This window comes from Chinchilla lanigera, unplaced genomic scaffold (assembly GCF_000276665.1).
Source record: "Chinchilla lanigera isolate Chin_1 unplaced genomic scaffold, ChiLan1.0 scaffold00020, whole genome shotgun sequence".
Lineage (NCBI taxonomy): Eukaryota > Metazoa > Chordata > Mammalia > Rodentia > Chinchillidae > Chinchilla > Chinchilla lanigera.
The window spans coordinates 10,556,969-10,578,502 of record NW_004955421.1 but is presented as its reverse complement, the minus strand read 5'-3'; the positions used below and the strand labels follow the sequence as shown (position 1 = coordinate 10,578,502).

The window sequence follows — 21,534 nt, the reverse complement described above, 5'->3', positions numbered from 1 at the left end:
TCTAGCACAGTCTGTCTGCCTGGGGTTTGAAAAAGCAAGCATGACATGATTATAATGCAGGTGATCTACAATCTAGCTTTGCGACATATCAGATTATTAAATCTTCGTTTGCTGAAATGTTTCTTTACCTCTTTAGGATGAGGATTATAGTATTCTTCTAGTTGCATAGAATAACTAACTGGATAAAGCTAAGGATGAGCTTTGACTGCTGGTCTTTGAAAATAGCAAATACACACTTTGTGGGAGTGTGCCTTCAACACCCTGGAAAATCACTTCATGGCTTCAACACTTAGAACAAATTTTAAAATGATGCATTCTAGGACCACTTTTCCTAAGTCTCTTTTTCACTCGGGCAGAAATGTCATGGTTTTGGTGAAATGTAACAACGCTTTTTTTTTTCCTCAAAAATATTAGTAACCCTGGTTTAAAGATTTAAAAGCTAGGATAACCTGTTTCTACACCTGAATAGGTAAATTTCCTAAATTCTCTCTCCATCTCTGTGCAACCAAATAGATCATGTATGGGAAGCTGTGGATTTCCTTAGATGAGAACAGAAGTGCCATTCCCTGTATGCTAATGATAATTTCCAGGCAATAAGCTTGGTTAACCAAGAAAAAATAGAACTTTAGATGGAATGTGTTATTTATAGCAAATGCAAAGCATCGTTATTATCAATTCTTCTGACAAAGTACACAGGAAAAAATATCCTTTTTGTTATTTAAATATGGCATGGCTACACTGAGAAATAGTACAGATGTTAATCCACAGCCTCTCAGCTGCATCCTGGGTAATCATTATTATGTTTTATTCTTATGTGGAATTACTAGTAATAGACTGTATATTTCTGTATGAAATTCAAATCAAGGCACACCAATGAATTGAGATGATTGATATTATATATACACATACATAATTTTGGAATTGGGGACAACAATGGAAATACAGTATTTCTTTGTTAGAGAAAATCCACTGAACTTGCTGTTATATTAGAGATCTTGGTGAAGAACATTTTTCATCCAACTAGAGGTGCCAAAAATGTATTTAATACTTCACAGTTGGAATGAACTAACCCTTGACCAGTAATCTAAATTTGTTTTGAAAATACATGTGTAATTATTGAAAATATGAAATGTAAATAACTGAATCCTTAAATATCTGGCTTTAAACCACAAACACTTAAAAAGTGCATACTCGTATGCTTTTTTTCTATGCTTTTATTTTAGCTTCTTAGACATCCTATTTTCTTTGTTGAAGTCTCTCATTGACTTCAGATTTTGACACAGGGAGTTGGGAGAAGGGACGGTGCTGGTGATATAATTCATGACATTGTCAAGTGCACATTTCATGTCCATGTCCATGTGTATTGTGGGAGAGTACTCACGGTGCTTTCCCATTTTTAACCAATTTAAGTTGACTAGCCTAAGCCAATCCTGTTACTGCGTTGATGGGAGAACTGAGAGCTAGTGAGATTAAGTGGATTTTCAGAGCTCCTGGAGTTAGTAGTTGACCTAAGGCATTGAATTGTTGTTCATGGTATTTCTGAATCTGCTTGTTTTCATGCCAAAGTCATGGGCGGCCCTTTCTTCTCTACAAAAAAATTCATACTCATCTTGTCTCGTTTTCTTTTATCACAACCTTAATGTGAAATTTGTTTTTGCTTTTTAAAACCTAAGTTAAAGCATCAAAGGATAATTATCTTGCCAGACTTTACCTAGATTCCGAAACCAACTTGATTTATTTTCCTCTGTCCGTATCCAGTTGAATAATTTCATTCTGACCTTATCACCTATCAAGCAAAGGCTGATTATAAAGGTTTTTTAGGATCGTAGTTGAAATTCACACCCTTCAGAGTAATCATGCCTAAGAGGAGGTGCGAGGTGATAACCCTTAATTCTTTACATTTTAGCCACTGGTGCTTCTGTTTTAAAACTTATCAGACAATGCCTACATAAGCTAATTTAATACAAAAAAAGTGAAAAAACACTTTCAAGTAAAAAAAAAATATTTATCAACCTCTATAGAGATACCTCGGTACTTGGTACCCTAGGAGATGCAAAAGTGGGTAAGGCACAGTCATGCTCTCAAGGAGCTTATAATCTGAGAAAGGCAAAACAAAGATTCAGATATACTTGATGGAAAAGCCAAGAGCCTATGGGGAGATGGAATTTGAAAATTACATGGCTAATGGAAAAGGTAAGGACCTGAAAAGATTCTAGGGAATAGTTTTGAACTTTATTATGAAGAATGAAAATCACTTTCATAGGCAAGAGTAGCAAGATCCATTTTTGAATATTTATGTGTGTGTATTCTAGAAGAATATTTACTGTATAGTGGTACTCATGTATGGCTTGCAGATTATTCCAGTCTTTAAACTTTGTTACTAGCCAAGGACAAAATAAGTTGCCTGTATCTGGTTTCTCTTATTGAGAGAAAGCATTTAGAAATGTGCAGATATTTGCCATTCCTGCATCATCTAAGCATATCATCTGTGAAGTCAAATCATCAAAGCTGATAATTTAAGCATCAGATTGTAGGGGTTTTTTTATTTGCTTACATATATATTTTATGGAAGTTTTATATGTGTGTGTGTGTGTTCATGAAAGAAAGAGAGAGAGGGAGAGACTTTCTAGGACACGATACTCAACACTTACAACTCAAAGAAGGGGAATTTTATTTTGGTTACAGTCTATGGTTGGCTTGCTCCAAGGCAGAAACAGAAACAGGTGGAGGAAAGCTGCTCATCCCAAGGAAACCTGGAAGCAGAGAACAAAGGGTAGAAGCAGGGAGAGAGTTGTACCCCTCTAGGTCACACCAGCAGAACCTGCCTCTTCTAACACACCAACCTCCTGAACAGCACATTCAGGTATTACTCAATCAGTGGACTGACCCATTGATGAGTACTACTCCTCCACCTTCCAAAAGCCCCACCTCTGAACATATGAATCTTTTGCGTGACATTAAAGATCCAAATCATAGCATATATAAACAATGTAGAGCCATTTCTTATTACTATCTTTTAAGAAATCATCACTGCTTGTCCCCAAATACATTCTTTCCTTGTAGAGTAGAAAAATGTTAACTCTGTGACATTACATAGGCTTACAAAATGACAGCAGCACAAAAGGGATGTAGCAGGCACAAAATATTAACAAAGAAAAAGGGTGGGCCAAAGGCAGATGGAATAAAAAGAAGTAAAGGAAAGAAGGGGAGATACCAGACAGTCTGTGTTTAGAAGTCATTACAAAATAAGTGATTAGCATGAGATTTGGAGAGCCTTTCTCTTCACTTCTTAATGAATCGCATGAAATGATTCTTCAGTGGGATTTTCTTCCCACATTTGAAACCACCTGTGGCATATCACTATTATTTTTTTTCTTTATTTTTATTTTCATGATGGCGTTTTTGCTTATTGCTCCTATTTGGAATATGTCTTCATTTTGGACATTTTCTCCTCTTGTTTCAGATGACTACACACTGCATGGCCCAATTTTTATTCAAGAACCAAATCATGTAATGTTCCCTTTGGATTCTGAGGAGAAAAAAGTGAAGCTCAACTGTGAAGTCAAAGGAAATCCAAAACCTCACATCAGGTTTGTTGATTTAAAAGCATGTGATTCCATGAATATAGTTTATAATATTAAAATCAGCGAGTATTACAAAATATGCTGATTACATAAAGAACTTCTTAAAAGGCATCTTAGGGTATCCTAAGAAGCCTAAAGAGATGCTGATTTCATGCAAAGATAAGTACCCCACTTCTTTATCTGCTAATACTCAGAATTAAAGATTCTGATTGACCCTCTTTGTGACAACATTAACAGTCCCTCATAGCATATTTTAAATTAACAGTGCCATTTTAAAGTGTGTCAGTAAAAGGCTAGGAAAGTAGGTGATACTCAGAAGTCTAAGAGTAAATGGGTTTGGAGCCTAGTAAGGTAAACTGTACACTGAAGGGAGTTTTCAATTTAATGAAAGTAACCTGAGCTTTGGGTCCTGCATCCTCATGAGGACCACAGTCACAAGACAAAGCCTAGGCTCAGCTAACGGGAAGCTCTAGCATGAGGATGCTCCCCAGAACAACCGGAGATCTGTGGGCTACAGCTTAGAGTAAATGTGGACAAGCACTAAGTTTTCTTTCCAGAAGGACTGTAAAGCACCAGGAATTACTCATTGCAAACCTTGAGTCTGAGTGCTTTTCATGGCAAGCGAGATATAGGTAAAAAAGAGAATTAGTAAACTGCAAGACAGGTCTAAGGAAATCATGCAAGCAGAAAAAGATAAGAGAAAGGGAATATCAGAGATAGGGAGACTGACAGAGATAAAGGCAGAGGCAGAAACAGACTCCAATCTGCTCCAGAAGGAAAGGCAAGGAAAGAAAAGCAGGAACAACATTTCAAGGGAAGACTCCGAATTTTTCACTACTAATAAAAACTTGCAGCCCACAGATTTACAAAGGCCCTTGGGTGTCAGGCAGTACAAATAAAAATGAAGCCTTATCTACAGTAGTGACGCAGCAGGACACCAAGTCAAAGAAATAATCATAAAAATAGCCAGAGTTGTGATACAGATATTCTGCAAAAGATGGCAATTAAACTGTCAATGGACTTCTCAGTAGCAGTAACAATGAAAACAAGAAGAGGCAGAATGTAGATCCTTCAGTATACTGAGAGAATTTAACAGTCAAATTTATAGATGGAAGAAAAGGAGAATGAAGAATTTTTTTTCCAAAAAATTATGAAGACTAGTTAGGGTGAAAAGGAAAGGAAACTCTTATACGTTGTTGGTAGGAATGTGAATTAGTATAGCCATTATGAATAATTGTATGATGTTTCCTCAAAAAACTAAAAAGAAACCTGCCATATGACCTAGCTACTCCACTGCTGAAGATAAAGCCAAAGGAAATAAGTATTTCAAAAAGATACCTGTTTGCTGTAGTATCATTCACAGAAGCCAAGATATGGAATCAGCTGAGGTGTCCATCAATAAATGAAGGTTAAAAAAATGTGATCTGTACACCATGGAATATTAGACACCTGTAAAATAAGGATGGAATTCTGCCATTTTCGTAATGTTGGTAGAACTGGGGGACATAATGTTAGGTGAAAGTCAGGCAATGAAAGGCAAATGCTGCATGGTTTACTTGTATGTGGAAGCTGAAAGGTTGATCTCATAGAAGTAGAGAGTGGAGTAGTGGTTACGAGAGCCTATAAGGAGAAGAGGGAAGACAAGAAAATGAGAGGTTGGATAACAAGTCCCAAAATACAGAAGTGAAGAGGAACACGTTCTAGTATTCTACAGCACAGTAGGAAGACTACAGTTTAAAACAGTTTATTATGTATTTCAAAATATTTGGAACAGAGGAGTCTGACTCTTTCCAACACAAACAAATGCTAATTGCCCTTAGTGTGCTATATGTGTGTGGCAATTATCACATATACCAAACTATCACGCTGCACCAATAAATATGTACAGCTTTTATATGTCCACTGGAAACTAAAGACAGGAGAACAGGATAAATATGTCTTCAGGAAGATAAGATAAAAGTGTAATTCCTGTACTTCTGCTAAAGGAAATTCTAAAAGACATACTGGAGGCAAGTTAAAAATTCTTCTAGATAGACTCAACGTATAAGAACGGATGATAAGTAAATAAAGTGCTAATACTAGTAATTCCTCATAAGAACCCATTGTACTAAACAATAAAAACACCATCCTGTGAAAATAAAAAGAAATCTTAAAATTCATGACAATACTATGAATAAGTTGAAAAGTGATATCCTAGACGATAGATTATCCATATGGTTAAAAAGATTGCATATCCAATCGAGCAGGTCTTTCTAAGAAAATGAATCCCAGATATGCAGTGAACATATATAAAGTTTGTCAATCTCATTAGTGAACAGAAATATGCAATTAAAAACAGAATGACATACTGTTTCACACTTACTGGATTGACAAAAACTTGGAGGACTGACAACATGTTGGTAAAGATGTCAAGCAAACAGAATCCTTGAACACTGGCCAGTAGAAATGTCACCTGGTAAAAGCTCCCAACGAAGAAGAAGTATTCTCTAGTAAAGAAGGTGCATATACTCTATGGTGTAGTAGGTATAATCTCATAGTATATTCTGGGAATAAGCAAAACCTGTTGCATTGATACAAAGTACCCACATGCACTACTGAAAATGAGAGAATTATAGCTTCATATAAAATAATTTTGAGGAAACAAAGCATGTCACAACAGAATGTGTAGCATATAATTCTATATTTATAAAGCTCAAGAGCAATTAAGATGGAGTTGTTGTTGAAGGCATAGAGGACTTCACCTCTGCACTCTTAGTGTTTTCTGCTGGTCCTGAGAATTAAACTAACATAAAACAGATCAACAGGAAAAAAGCATACATATTTATTTAATATAAATTTTATATGACCAGGGAATCTTCACAAGCAAAAGAAGACCAAAAGATATAATTATCATTGAGTACATGTAATGAATTAGACAGAGAGTAGTACATTGTGAGAAGCTAACTAAATTATGCAAGAGGCTAAAAGAAAATATTTAGCAGGGTCTGTACAGAATTTTTCTGTTTTGGCTTCCTGTTCTTAATGAAAAGTATGTTAGTTTCCTTCTACAATAGGGAGGCCATCTTTCACATACAAATTACATCTTCTAATTATTTGAAACTGAGTGAAGGATAGGGTGACCTTCTTGGGACTGCTGTTTTTCAAGTACCCTTAACACAGTTATATGAGAGGAGTAAGTTTTACATCATCATGTTCTGAAGTCTTTCATGGGATATTTCCATACATGATAAAACCATTTAAAAATTATGGAAATTATATTAGTCCGCTTTCCTGTCACCGAGACACAATACACACAACTGAAAGGAGAGGTTAAATTTGGCTCAGGGCTTTATTGAGTTCAGGCCATGGTCGGCTGGCCCTAAGGGAGAAACATTGCGGTAGAAGAGTGTGGAAGAGCAAAGATGGACAATCCATGGCAGCCAGGAAGTACAGCAAGGGAACTGTGCCAGAGAGAAATGAGCGAGAGACCAGATACAGATGTCAAGGTCAGGCCTCCATGACCTACCCAGACAAACCCAGAAGTGTACTTTACTAACCCCCTGGGCATCTTCCGAGCCAATCACACTGGCAATTCACCTTGACTGTAATAGAAGTGAATAAGCCAAAATTGAAGATTATAACTAACCATTGAGAAAGGTAGTAGATACGGGAAACATTAGCCATGGTGTCAGTATTATTCCTTTTCTTCAGCATCATTTTCTCAGATTCTTTATAACTTAAGTCTTCTAAGCATTATTTAGCCTCTGTTCTAACATAATGATGAAGAATCTAAGCCAAGGGTTAATAAAGACTATTATATTAAAAACATGTGTATAATATAGTATGGGAGAGTTTGGAGTCATCAGACAAGATTCACAGGAGAAATGAGATTTAAACCAACACAGGTAGTTTTCAAATAGGCAGAGAACAAAGATATTCCCTAAAAGATCAAGGACAGTAATGTCACCATAGTGTATATGATTTTGAAATTTAATTTATGCACTCCTTCCTCCTTACATTTATTCATCAAACATTTCACCATTCATCAACAAACTAAGCTAGTGTTTTCCAAATGTTGCATCCCTGGAATGAAGAAGAGCGATCTTTGCTCAAGATTTTACCTTTGGAGCTCTTGAATTAGTATATGCATTGGACTCTGACAAATATGTCAATTAGGAAAAATATGTAACCACTATTTTAAATAGCTGCAATGTAGAGGTACCACACAAAGTTCAAGACATTCAAAGATTAATACATCATAACACATTCTACAATGTGATTGGTGAGTAGCCTATATGTAGCACTGTGATATAAATGTGGAAGAGCTTGCCTAAGTTCTATGGCACCTTACAGAAAGGAGAGTCTAATTTAGAATGTGGAAAACAGATACCACTGAAGATTTCTTTCTTTTTTTTTTTTCTTGTACCGGGGATTGAACTCATGACCTTGTGCTTGCTGAGCAGGTGCTGTGCCACTAACTCCAGCCCCTTAATATTTGATTTTTTTTTTGGTTAACCACTGAAGATTTCAAAGCAAAGAAGATACTGTAACTTTGAAGGACAACTGCTCTTTTATCATGTAGATGATAAAAAGAGGTATATTCCAGAAAGTAAAGATCAACTCTTTAATTTGAATGGATCCTGGACTTAGAGTAAATATATGATTTATTAACCCAAACAGTACACTTTAAGAGTAAAAGACAACTGTTTATAATTCTTCCAAGACAGCAGCTATAATTTAGCACTGTCCTGAGTAAACTAGAATACATTTTCTACCTATAATGTAGTGCAACAGACGAAATAGTTTCAATTACATTATGTAGTAAAATTAAATGCAAGAGGCAAAAGCTTCTAGATGTATGAATGAGTTAACTGATCCAGGTTTCAGTACATAGCCAAGAATAAGTTCAGATGTCAGCTATAAGTAAAAACAAAATTTGCAGCAGAATTTGGCAAGTTGCTGCTTTATTTTGCCTCAATCTATGACCTTTAATTAACATTGTTTTTGTGATATGGTGTTTCTATATATATAGGGCCTTGCCTTCTTATTTAAAACAAGTTGTGGAACAGAAACCTATTATGTTTTGAAAACTTCTGATCAAATGCACCAGCAGTTCCTTGCAGTGCATTTTGCTTGTTTCGATACCTTTGGCCATTTCCTTTGACAGAATAGCAGATTGGTACCTGCAAGCTAAAAGCACTCTTTTTGAAGCACAGAGCAAGAGAAAGAGTGGAGAGATCATGTATTTTCAAACGTCTTGCTGGATGAACATTTTCAGTCTTCAAGTTGACTTTCAGTGGTAAGAAGTAGGAAAAATTCCAAAGTGAGCTCTCCATGGGGATCTTCAGCATCAGATTTTTTCCTTGGACACCCCAGCTGACCTCTTTTCTTTGTGTTTATTCCCTCAACTGAGTCTTTTCTTTTCATTGTTTCCTGCCCCTCAATTTTGAAAGGATTGACCCAGACCCAGAAAAATTTAAGAAGTTTTGACTTGTGCCAGTTTCACTTGTATTAAAGTTCCCTGAGGACAGATGACATTACTTATTTCACTCACCGTCCATTTCCACACTGAAGAAACATTCGAGTACTTGGTTGGAGTACTTCTGCTGTGAGGTTTGTATTCAACTGAGTTAGCAGAGCACACATTCTAAGTCGGAAAGGCCTTGCCCCTCCCTTAGTGCCAAGTTCAAACAGTTAACAGAAAAGAGGGTTTTGCTGTAGCAAATCCCAAGGACAGCTTCCCAGTAAAGTCTAAAAATGATGCCTTCAGGGCTTCACAGTGTCCATGCTTGGTTGTACACAACACTACTCTCTTGGGAGAGTTGAGTCTTGGTAGCCCCAAAACATCAGAAATGAGCTTATAAGACAACAATCTGCCTTGCCCCTTGGGAAAATCTCTGGTTTGCTCCAAATGAGCATTGCCTCTATATTACTAGTACTTAAAAGATTGCTCAAACATTGAAAGTAAATTGTGAATTTTTCAAGAGTGTTTCATTATGCAATGAGATCAGGATTTCAGGGCAATACACATTCAATTGGAATGAACGCTGACTGCATTGCGATAAAACTTTCTATTGTGCTTTGCAGTAGAGACCCAACTGCATTTCTCAGAAAGCACTTTATTTTCTAAGTAATCCCCTTTCCTTTCCTGTTTGTATGTAAAAGAAGGCAATAAAGTAGATTAACAGACTTCCTGCGCAGCACTGTGGTTGAGATGACTGGTGTAGAGAAACCTACAGAAGTTATTATTCCCACAACCACTCTTCTAAAAGAGACTCACATGGTCCCATTCCCAAATTCCACACTCTGCTTGCCTCTCACATTATATTGCAATTTCCTCTTTGAGTTCTTAGATTAGTCATATTAAACTGCTTGACTATCATTTGAACTGAGAGTTATGGCCGAGACGTGATCAGCTGACTAAAAACAAGTGTCTAAAGCAGGAGTCAGCTCTAGAGATTCATGTGCGTACAGCACTGTTGGAATATAACTCTGGCTGTTCTCTTTATTGCTTATTACTTTCTTGTCTGTGTCAGAGCACAGAGAATTACTGTTGAGCCTAAAAACCTTGTCAATTTCTAATACTCACCTTCTTATAAGCAAACACAAAGAGCTATGTCCTATTTTATCCTTCTAGTCCACTTTCTCCACCGCACCCCTCTTGCTTCTGGGTTTTTATATTTCTGAACTACAGATGTGAATAAATATATGCTGCTTGCTATGGTGTGTTAGGGGAGTTCATGAACTGTGCATGTTCAAAGTTCAAATATCTAGCAAAGAAGTAAAATATCAAACCAATTAATTCATCAAATGTTTATTTTGTACATTGAGAGAGTCAGCTTCTGGATGACTAAACTGAGAATGCAAAAGTGCATAGCAAATTTTCTATAGTGGAAGCAGAATTCTTACATAAAGGAGCAGGGAGACTTCTTTAGGAAAGTGGGCAGCTCTGATTAATATTCACTAGGAATATTCAGGAAGACGTCATTGTAAACAGTGTCCTTTAAGATTGACTTTGAAGTATGAGGGAAATCTTGACAGAAACAAAGGATTACTTATATGTACATTTGTTTTTGCTGGTACCAAATATCCAAAATCTTGAAAATAACTGGCCTGCAATTTTTCCATTTAAATCCTTTTGCATTATGCACACACAACCAGATTGCCCTGGAATATTATAAAGGGTGTATGATGAATGTACATATGCATGGCTTAGGATCATTTTCCTTTGTGCCAGAGTGTTTTCTTACTTTTGATCTCCCAAAGTTATTATTATTGCTACTATGAGATTCTTTGATAATTCCCAAACTACAGGTATGCTGTTTACATTGGCTATAGTCCGTGTAATATGTGGAGTTGTGGGTAAAGAAACAAGATAGTCATTGAATTGTGTTAACTCAAAAGTTTGTAAGTATTCAAATGACTTCTTGGAAGGTGATTTGGTTAAGATAAACTCTTTGGATAAGGGGATATAGAAATAAAATTGTGGATCTTCTTACTAAAGTTTCACTGTTGAAATATGTGAGTCCCACTAAACCTAGTTATTGGGCTAAGTACTGTAGTAATATTCACGGTGATCCAGATAAATACTCAGGAGGACAGCAGAATAGTCTTTTCTTCAGTCACCTCAGAACTTGACCTTCAGTCTACTGGGATGCTTGGTTAACGCTTTGAGTGTGAGTAGCTGAAGAGTTCTTCATAGCAATCCCCAAACTAGCTGTAGATCAATAGAATTCTCCTGCTTGGCAGTTAGCCCCTTCACTCATTTTAAGGACCATATCAGAGCAACTGTGCTGCAGTTTCATCAAATACTCAGCAATCTACCTGAAACTGGTGAATTATGTCATCCATATAACCCCGTTTAAAGAATAACTGCAAACTAGATAGAATAGCTTTACTGAGGAGCTCTATTTGAAGAAAGTTGCACTAGGTGCTATGGGAAATCTACTGTCTGCCACAAGTGTTTTAAGCATTGAAGTAGTCTCAGAAACAGGTGTTAAAAATTTATTATTGTTGTTTACTTTAAAGGATGTGCTCTTTCTGTAAACACTTCAGACGTCACCATGGCTGAGTAGAGCAGATCTGGTTTTTTTAGCCATGCTATAAAAAATTTACAAATGATAGTTCATGTGATTTATATTTTTTATATATTTTAGACAATTGAAACTTATTGATTAATATTACAAGGCTTTATCTACTCACATTTTTATACTATAGGTGGAAGTTAAATGGGACAGATGTTGACATTGGAATGGATTTCCGCTACAGTCTTGTTGAAGGCAGCTTGTTGATCAATAACCCCAATAAAACCCAAGATACTGGAACGTACCAGTGCATAGCAACAAACTCATTCGGCACAGTCGTTAGCAGAGAAGCAAAGCTTCAGTTCGCTTGTAAGTAGCGTTTATACAGTGCTGTAGATGTTACTTTGAGTTCTAATACCATTGTATTAGTAAGCCTTTAAAATAATTTCTTTTTAAAAACCTAAGATAATTTATTGTATGATCTTGTTTATCCTTTTTTATATTTGAGAAATATCTTATTTGTAGGATAAATTATAAATATGAGTGGTAAGATACATGTTTCTGCTTTGTTAAAGCCTCAGATTGATTATGGGATAATTTGATTAGATGTTGCCTTATATAGAAATAAATTTGCATACATTAAAGTTTACACATGTATAAATTTATGTGCCCAAGTTTCATATGTTTTAAGTAGAATGTTTATTAAGAAAAAGCAATTGAACTTCAAGTAACCTGTCATTAGGAGACATACTTAATCATAAAGCTTAGAGCTGGAAAAGGAAAAGAAAAATTACAATTAAAAAATTCAGCAACCAGTTAATTCTATAACTCTCTAATTTTTTGTTTTGTTTTGTTTTCGTTTTGGTTTTTTTGGTTTTTCTCCGGTACCAGGAACCGAACTCACGACCTTGCGCTTGCCAGGCAGGCGCTTTGCCGCTGAGCTAAATCCCCAGCCCCTATAACTCTCTAATTTTTAAAAAATTTCCTTAGAATAGGAAAAAAAGAAAAACTACAATAATAACTGAAGGTAGACATAAAGTGTTACTCACATGTTATACTCCCAATTTAGAACATTAAAAAACAGATTACCATCTCTTGAGATCACTTTGTTCAATAAAGATTCATGAACGTATCAAAAAATCCAGAATTTAGAAATAAGTTAAATCCAAGAGCATGAGCAGATAGTAAACATTTGAGTAGAGAGGCCTCTAAGTGTGATGTGCAGCTTCACTTTTTAAGGTTTATGGATTTAAAGGTGATTTTATATTTCCTTATGTGCAGTCCCAACTATATAGCAGTGTCATGGGTTTCATGATTGCTAAATATGTTGATGAAAACACTGTAGAATGTTCTTATTAACAAAATCCCCTCCAGGAATTCAGTATCAAATGTACCTAATAACCAGTGTTTAATCTATTATTGTTGTTTGGTGGCATTTTTATTAGTTAAGAAATGAATTTTCTGAAAATAATGTAGATAAAATATCCCAGTTTTATTTTGGTTGTGAACGTCTCTTCAGATGCTCTTGTAAATATTCTTAGGTGCTCGGTATAACAAAAGAACAATGTATCTGCTTAAGTGCTGTGGAGCCAATGTCTTATTCCCCTTGGCTTCAGTAATGACAAGTGAGTCTTTCTGGATTCACTTTAGAAAACAATCCCAGAATCCTGCATGCTAAGAATAGGGGATCATATCTGTACTCAATAGCTCTCACAATGCTTTGATCTTTGTATTCCATAGTATAAGAAGATTTTAACAGTAACAACAAAACTAAGATGGAGATAGCATTACCAGCCTTTCAGTTTTCAAAGCTGCATTTAAAAATCAAACTACCAACCAGGAGACTATTTTGGTGGGGGGGAAGTTTAGGAATCTTTACTATCAAAAACATCAGAAAGACAGGATCTCATATTCAAGAATAGTCACTTAATGTAATAGTCTACCCCAAGGAAATATTTCCCAACTCATTTAGTGGTAATTTGGCCTGAGGACCAGTACTTGGAATCCATCTTATTTATCCTACACCACTGATGAAATAAGCATTTTCTACCCGTGTCCCCAAAGCCTTGTTGATAGTCATTCAGTTTGAAAAATTCTAATGATGAAGAGTTCACCTGCTTATCATAAAGCATCTTGCCATAGAGTAGGCTGCAAAAGTGTAACACAAAAACAAGCCAATCTCTTCATTAAAACTGAGCCAGACAATATCTACATCTCTGTCACTTTCACTTCTAATTCTTACTGTATGATACTGGTTAGGCTTCAAATAAGTGAAAATATATCTTCTTCCATAATTATTTCCTTCTCCAAGTACTTAATCCAGAGCTATCTTCTTCATAACAGGACCACGTTAATTCATCTATTAAATTGTGACCTTTTAAGGATGTACACAATTCCACTTATATGGTTTGACCTTTGCAGAGAATACTAAGTGCTGTAGCTTCCCATGATGTGAACTTCTTTTTCAATTAACCAATGTTCTGACACCAATGTTCATTTTTTTTTTAAAGAGCTGGCCTTGTGTTGTAAACTTGCTTTGAACATACAGTCAGGTACAATCTGAGAATTGATTTTTATTGAGTTTCTATTAATCCACAGTTATCCAAGTTATTTGACTACCCTAAATTCAGACTATTGTATTTACCTGCATGAAGTTCACCTTTGTAATAGTGACCCTTTGTTCAGTCACATTTGAAATTGTTTTAAATCTTTTTTTTAACCTGACATATTGATTGTTCCTCTAGTTCAATGTCAACAGAAAATCTGATAAGTGTGTCTCATTCAAATAACTGATACAACATGTTGACCAGAGCAGGGCAGCATGCCATTAGAGATCTTCTACTAGATTCTGTCAGACCTTGAAATCAATATTGTTTGCACATTCTTATTCAACAACTTATGAATTTAGCCAAATATTCTGTGATTATTCCCCAATTTTTCCTACTTATCCGTAAAGTAATGGGAATCTTTGCTTAGTGCTGGCAAAACCAAGACATACTGTTTCTACAATATCCAATCCTACCTGGAATCTCCATTTGTTGATGCAAAGTATATGTGTAAAGTTAATTTGGAGGTGATGTATTTTTGTAAACTTACACCCTTTGCACCCTAAGGATCTTCCGTCCTTATTTGGCCATTTATCATAAAGTAATCTTTTAAATGTATAAATTAGGTCATTTAGCTTTTCTGCTTTATGACTTCTACTACACTTAGAAAAAATCTCAAATTTGTTGCCACATTGTAGTTTTTTAAGGTGACAAACTATTTTTTGTAACAGAGCCTTCACACTTTCATGCACACTTTCTGATATGCTTTTCTCCTGATCGTTGACATGAGTGACTTCTTACAATCCTCAGTTTCTCCACTTGGTTCTTCGCATCTTGCAAGAGAAAATGTTCTTACCTTTCTATGTAACATAACAAGAAATTCTCGTCATTTTGTCTCCTTTTCTCTGCCCACCTTCCTCTAGCCCTCTGCTTCTATGTAACAAAATCCCCTATTTCATTTACCAAGATTTGATACAACATGGAAAGATTCTGTATATTTCTTTTTTCTCATTTATTTTGAACTCCTCTGATAGAATCTAAACTCGAAAAGTCCTGAGATTATGTTGTCCATCCATATGTCTCCACAGTCTGCAACAGTTTGTGTAGGGATAAAGGAACACCTCTATTAAATACCCATTTGTTAATGCAAAATATATGTGTAAAGTGAATTTGGGGGTGATGTATTTTTGTAAACCTACACCCTTTGCACCCTAGGCCGGTGATGGCAAACCTCTTAACACTTTCAATGGTACAAACAGCCTGCTACAGCGCATGTGCCGAAGGTTCACCACCACTACTCTGACATTTTCCAGATTTCAGTTTATTATCACTCTATAGTTGCTAGCCTTTTTAAAAAAAAATCTCCTATATTCATTACATTAAAAAATTGAAATATTACATTTTCAATTTCTTAGAGTAAGATGCTTTTCTTCAGTAAGTAAATATGTGAAGCAAGACAGTAACATCTTTTGAACTTTTATGATTTCTTTCACTCTAAGTCTTCTCAAAATCACTGATGGAAAAAATGTTACTTTTTAACTATACTTACCCTACTATATTGTGCAAGTCAGAATAGTGAAGGTAGTTTAAATGTTTGTTGGCCTATACCTTTTTTAAATGAAATTGAAACATTAACTAACTGAGTTATTCATTATTATTACACAGCTGAGTTGCAGAGCCTTCAGCTTCTAGTTTGGTACAGCCTGGTACTCTTCTTCTTTAGACCAACCTTGCTCATAAGAGTAACATCTCTTCACCTTCATGAAGTATGTTAGTTTTCAGCTCTCATTTATGTACTTCAGATAGTCTTATCCATAGCACAGTCTCATAAACTAGACAATTATTTTCATTTTGTGGAATATTTTTAAAAGTTTCCATGCCGTGTTTGTTGATATAATTTGGTAATGTCTTGTTTTAGCATGTTAGCATTCTTCAACTGAACTAAGAGTCATAAGCAAAATTTCTAATTCAGTAATGATGAGTTTTCTGGGATTCTTTTTTTTTCTCCTGTTTTCCACTTAATATCTCTAAAATAGAAACTCAGATTAAACAGGCATTGTATAATTTAAGGCTGTTTTTATGAGAAATGGACATTTTCATAAGCATATATTGTTGTAATTTAATTTGGAACACTTTTTGTTTTTCAGTTCCCCTGCAATATTAAGCCATCAGCAATCACCTCCCTCTTTGCCCTTAGCCGGCTGCATTCCTCTTGTAGGATTTAGTCTTTCTATTTTACCTAGGGCTACAAAATTTGATTGACTAATTTGCCCCCTGCCTGGCACTTAGCAAACTCATAATAGCTGTTGAGTGAATAACAAAGAATTAAATACTAGGTCATTGAGCATAAGGAATGAGTTGAACCACTGAGGTCAGGAGTTTGTAATAGTCCTTTGGAGAGGTTTGGAGGTGCGTGCAAGCCTTTACACTTTGAAGTTCTATAAAGGATAGTTGATATCTCATTCCAGATGAGCATGTATGTTGTGATGGGAGGCCTTCACCTACATAAAAAAGCACATGCTTATGTGAGGAAAAGTGTTGAACATGTCATAACTATTCATTTGTTCCCTGGAAAGTCAGCCTGGGACTATGCCTAGCTCCTGTGAAGTGTCTAGGAAAAGCTTTCCTTTCAACTTAGATGGGTCTCTCCAGCCCTCAATAACTGCATCCTCTCTTCCACCCGGGAAGAAAAGCGAGTTGAATGCTCTGTAATTCTTCCATAACTAACTGAATCAGAGGAGAAGGCAAGCGTGGAAGGAATTTCAGTTTGTTACTTCCACAGCGTAAGCACAGGGATGTTCGCAGAGGCCGTGTCTGTACAGAATGAAGTGCTCCCGCCTCAGGAAGCTTGTTGCCACGCTTCTTCAGGCAGGCATCCCCATCTCAGTGAGAGTCATTGTGCAGTCACTCAGCAGGGCAAGTTTTCTCTGACATACAGATGTGGATATTTGAAAAATAAATTCTAATACACACATCTACACTCACAAAACACATAAAGCACTTTTTCAAAAGTTGAAAATGTGGGTTGAGAACCTGAGATGCCATATTGGCTAACTTCAGTGTAAGGGAATGCTCCGTTTCATTGGATGCGCCCATCGTAGCAGTGGGAAACAGCATCTTGTCAGCACTGAAAGATCACCACACTTTCCTCTAAGAGCTGTTTGGAAGATCATATTGGAAAGCTTATGTGGAATCCCAGAATAGTTTCTAGCATAAGAAAGTTATGCAATAACTGCCCCTATAGTTTCTTTTTTTCTTCTCTTCCTTTCTACTTATTCCCGCCTTGTCCCTTATTTTTGAAATGTGAATAATGTATTAGTTATTGTTACTCTCCTACTGACCTGTTTTCAAATTGTTTTATTGTTATTTTTAGTTTTTTCCCATTTAAAATGAAAAAAGGACAGTTACCCATTTTTAAAGCTTGGGTATAGTTGGTAGAAGCCCAGATTCCTTGGAGTCAAATCAACTCCTCCTGTATCCCTGTGACCTTGGACCAAGAACTCCCAGCTTCTGTTTCCTTACTCAGAAAGTAGAAGTTAGTTATAGCACTTCCTTTGTTCTGAGGATCAGATACTGAATTCTACAAGAAATTTAGAGAAGATTTAACTCCAATTCTTCTCAACTCTTCAATGAAATTGAGAGGGAAGGAATTCTCCCTAACTCATTCCTGGAGGCAAGTATTAGCCTGACACCAAAACCAGAGAAAGACCCAACCGAAAAAGAGAACTGCAGGCCAGTCTCCCTAGTGAATGAACAGTAACATTTGCAAAACTCTTTTCATTGTCTAGCACACAATGTAAAGTCTTCATAAATGTTAGCTGTTATAATTTGTGTTATTTCATGTTAGTTATTGTGCTAAGCATTTAAGAAACATAACACAAAGAGGTATAGACATTATAATTTTATAGGTGAAGAAAATGAGGATTAATGAAATTAAATAACTCATCAAGGATTTAGGGATAGGAACAAGGACTAGAATGAAAACGCAGTCACCAACTCCTGAGCAGATGCCTATTATGTAGCAGGTTACATTCATGGTTTACCCCTATGCCGTTTGAAACTGTAGTTTCCTAGTAGAATGTACATGCAAACCATATATTGGTTGGTTGATAAAATGTTTACTTTGTAGACCCAAACTTGAATTCTTCATTGCATTTGCAACCTTTGGTATGGGACATCCATTGTTTTGTTGTTGTTTGTTTTTAATTTTTTTCTTATACCCATCCTTGACACCATCCACTGTTGATATACTGTTAACATCTATTTACTGTTAACATCTACAAGCATAATGTTCCGTACCACACTTGTGCATATATTTGTGGCTCTAATTTTAATATAATTGGTTTCAGGTTCCATAATGACAATAATTAATAACAATATTTCTGCTCTACAAGTTAAGATGCAGATTTCCAATTTATTTCAAGTAGGCTATAAAGCATTGTGAATATTGATATTTTATGGTAAATAGCTGTGGGTTGGTAAACTGTTTATCCCCAAGCAATAAATGACATGGTATTAGAAGTTTCTTACTCCCATATCATTCCTCCCCCACATGTAAAAAAGATGCACTTTAAATGTAGATTATTATAAACAGCTTCCAAGAGAACAATGTAATAACTTCAGCTCCTAGCCTGTCAAATTGTTTCTTTCCTAAACATTGTTCCGGGCCTTCTTCCTGCAAGTTCAGCTGTTTTATAACAGTTCAGAGCTGTAAAACAAAAGGTGTAAGCTATTCATCATCCCAGCCTATGGATGAGTATAATTCAGATGCAAGTACCTGTAGAATGTTCGTGGTAAAATTAACTCATTTAACAAAATCCTGTTTTGTGCCTGAGTAGGGAGAGTGGCTTTGATGTGGGCATGGGCAAGGTGGTATTATGTGGAGGAAGCAGTGGGTAATACCTGTGCTTATGCTTATATCTGTTGACACCTCACTGATGGTAGAAAGGAGACCACATGGAAGCAGCCTCCATACCCAGCATATCCCTCTCCTGAGGCTGAATATGGGAAAGAGGACAGAAGAGGTCAATTATTTTTTAAAGAAAAGAGGAAAAATAGAGTTAAGAAGTGAAAGGAAGCTGTAGGAAGCTTTGGCCTTCCTCTGACTTCAAATAATGTATCTATGTGAGTAAAGCAGTTCAATGAAACAACCCATTCTGAGGTTAACTTTAGGTAGCTTTATCAGTTGTGTGTTGGCCATTTAAAAAGAAATAACATCAAATGTATGTACAGAAACTATAGGCTTATTGAAAAATAATTTCATCATTTCTTCAGCAACCCTTTGTGAGGTTTCCTTAACTAGGATCTACTGTCAGCTATAAAGACAGTACTGATTGTTGTGGTATTAATGACAGAAAAAAATATTACATTGAGAATGTTGAATTTATACCTGCGATTTTGTCAGCCTGGTTTTTGAGCCTTGATCATTGGTTCTATTTACTATAATTTTCAAATGTTCACTGTTTTTAAGATTCAATAAGTACCTTGTCATTCTTAGCCAAGAATGAAATATACAGTCAGTCAGATCGATAGGTGGGAGTTTGATTAGTTGGCCAAACCCATGACTGGCTTGACTGATTTTTAATTAGGAAGGCTGCTTAAATAGGCAATTTTTTTTAAGCAATAAATTGTTGATAGATGACTGTTTGGATAAATAAATGGTGAATATTTAGATCAATTAAAGCTTAATGAACATTTGGAACTTTGAGAACATTTGAATATCAAAACCAAAAACATTTACTGAGGCAAGGTTTTGATCTTCAGAAAAAAAATAAAACTTTCTCATCTGACTAGTTCAAAGAATTCAAACCAAAATTTACTGAGTTTCTGAAATAATGCTTTTAGTAGAGAGTTTCTGCTGCCAGGTACAGTATTAGAAATACATTAATAATAATCAGTGTCTACTGAAAATTTCATAATATTCTATATACCTTAAGAACCATTAATATATAGATGCTAGTCAACTGTGGTCATTAGCTTATTAGGTGTGTCTTCTGTTAGTCATCTCACAGGCCAATTTGGAGTCGATTTGACCCTGATTTAAGACAGTCAATGAAGTATAGAGACTGTAAAATATTAAGGACAAGTCTAAGAATATCTTGTATTTAAAAATCAACCAGCAAGCTTCAGTTAATATTCAAATGAGCTTGATCAGACAGGTCTTTACAAAAAACACTGAAATTAAATGACTATTTTGTATTATAAAAAATAAAGTACTAAAATATTCCTTTTTGTTCATTGTGAACTAATAATTCAGGTAATAAATATTAAATCATTTTGATTCTTTTCGATTTTCCATCTTAGACACTGTCCTTTTTGTCAGTAATTTGTGTTGCCATTCTGGAGAAAGGAAAAACACTTTCTATGCCTATGTTTAGGTGCGTTGATACCTCAGTTAAAGTCAGAAGGGAAATCAGACTAATGCAGGTAAAAATGTCAATCTCATCTTATTGTATCAATACCCATTTTTCTTTAGAAGTTTTCTTTGAGAGGTGATAGTGCTATAAAATATATACAGATTCACTACGGTTATTGCACTGTGTTGTTTGATATAAACTAAGTATTTATTGTTTCTCCAAAATTCCTGTGTCAAAAATCTGACTCTCCACATGGTAGCCTTTACGACATGGGGCTTTTGGCAGGTCATGAGAATAAAGCCCTCAAAAATAGGATTAATCCCCATCATCGAAGGGATTGTTGAGACTCTCTTGCCCCTTTGGTATAGGAAGACACAAGGTGGTGGTCTGCATTCAAGAAACAAGCACCATATCTGTGGTCACTTTGATGCAGACTTTTCCAGCCCCCAGAACTGTGAAGAATATATTTGTTATGTTTTTAAGTCACCCAGCCAATGATACCACGCTCCACAGGTTAAGCCAGTGATGATAAATGTGTTCTGATTTTGGAAAAAGTTCAGATGGAAGTAAAGTCAGTATCTGGAGATGAGATCATCTGGGGTATCCAGGTGACTCCTAAATCCACCATCAATTGTTGAGATGAGAACCTGCGAAGACACCAAAGAGCACAAGGAACAGCCGCGGGAGCCTGTGATTGCTGGCAGCTCCCAGAGGCTGGAAGAAGTAAAGACAAGAGTCTCCTCAAGAGCCTGGGGGATGAGTGTCGCCCTGCTGACACCTTAATTTCAGACTTTGCCAGAAATGCGAGAGTAAATCTGTTGCAAGCTACCAAATTTGTGGTAACTCGTGGCGGTGCTAGGAAGTGAGCAGAACAACATTTGCACAATCCTTCCCTTTCCTAAGTGCTTTGGCCAAAAAATAAAGCAGCTTGGGGAATGAGATCAAAACAGGGTACTTTCATAACTTAAACGTATTAGTATGAGAGGGATGGCCTCTGTGCAATGTGGAATTATCCGTGCTAGTTTTACATCACACTGTGCATTTT

General features: G+C 36.0%; 1 protein-coding gene across 6 annotated transcripts in view; it reads left to right on the top strand.

Annotated features, from left to right (window-relative positions):
* Positions 1–21,534, top strand: part of Cntn4 (contactin 4) — a 661,264-nt gene that overhangs the window by 350,232 nt on the left and 289,498 nt on the right. For all 6 annotated transcript variants that reach the window (XM_005383752.2, XM_005383753.2, XM_013513798.1 and 3 more), the window contains 2 exons: positions 3,464–3,590; positions 11,781–11,956. In XM_005383752.2, coding sequence (XP_005383809.1) covers positions 3,464–3,590; positions 11,781–11,956 — 303 coding nt within the window. The remainder of the gene's footprint in view (positions 1–3,463; positions 3,591–11,780; positions 11,957–21,534) is intronic.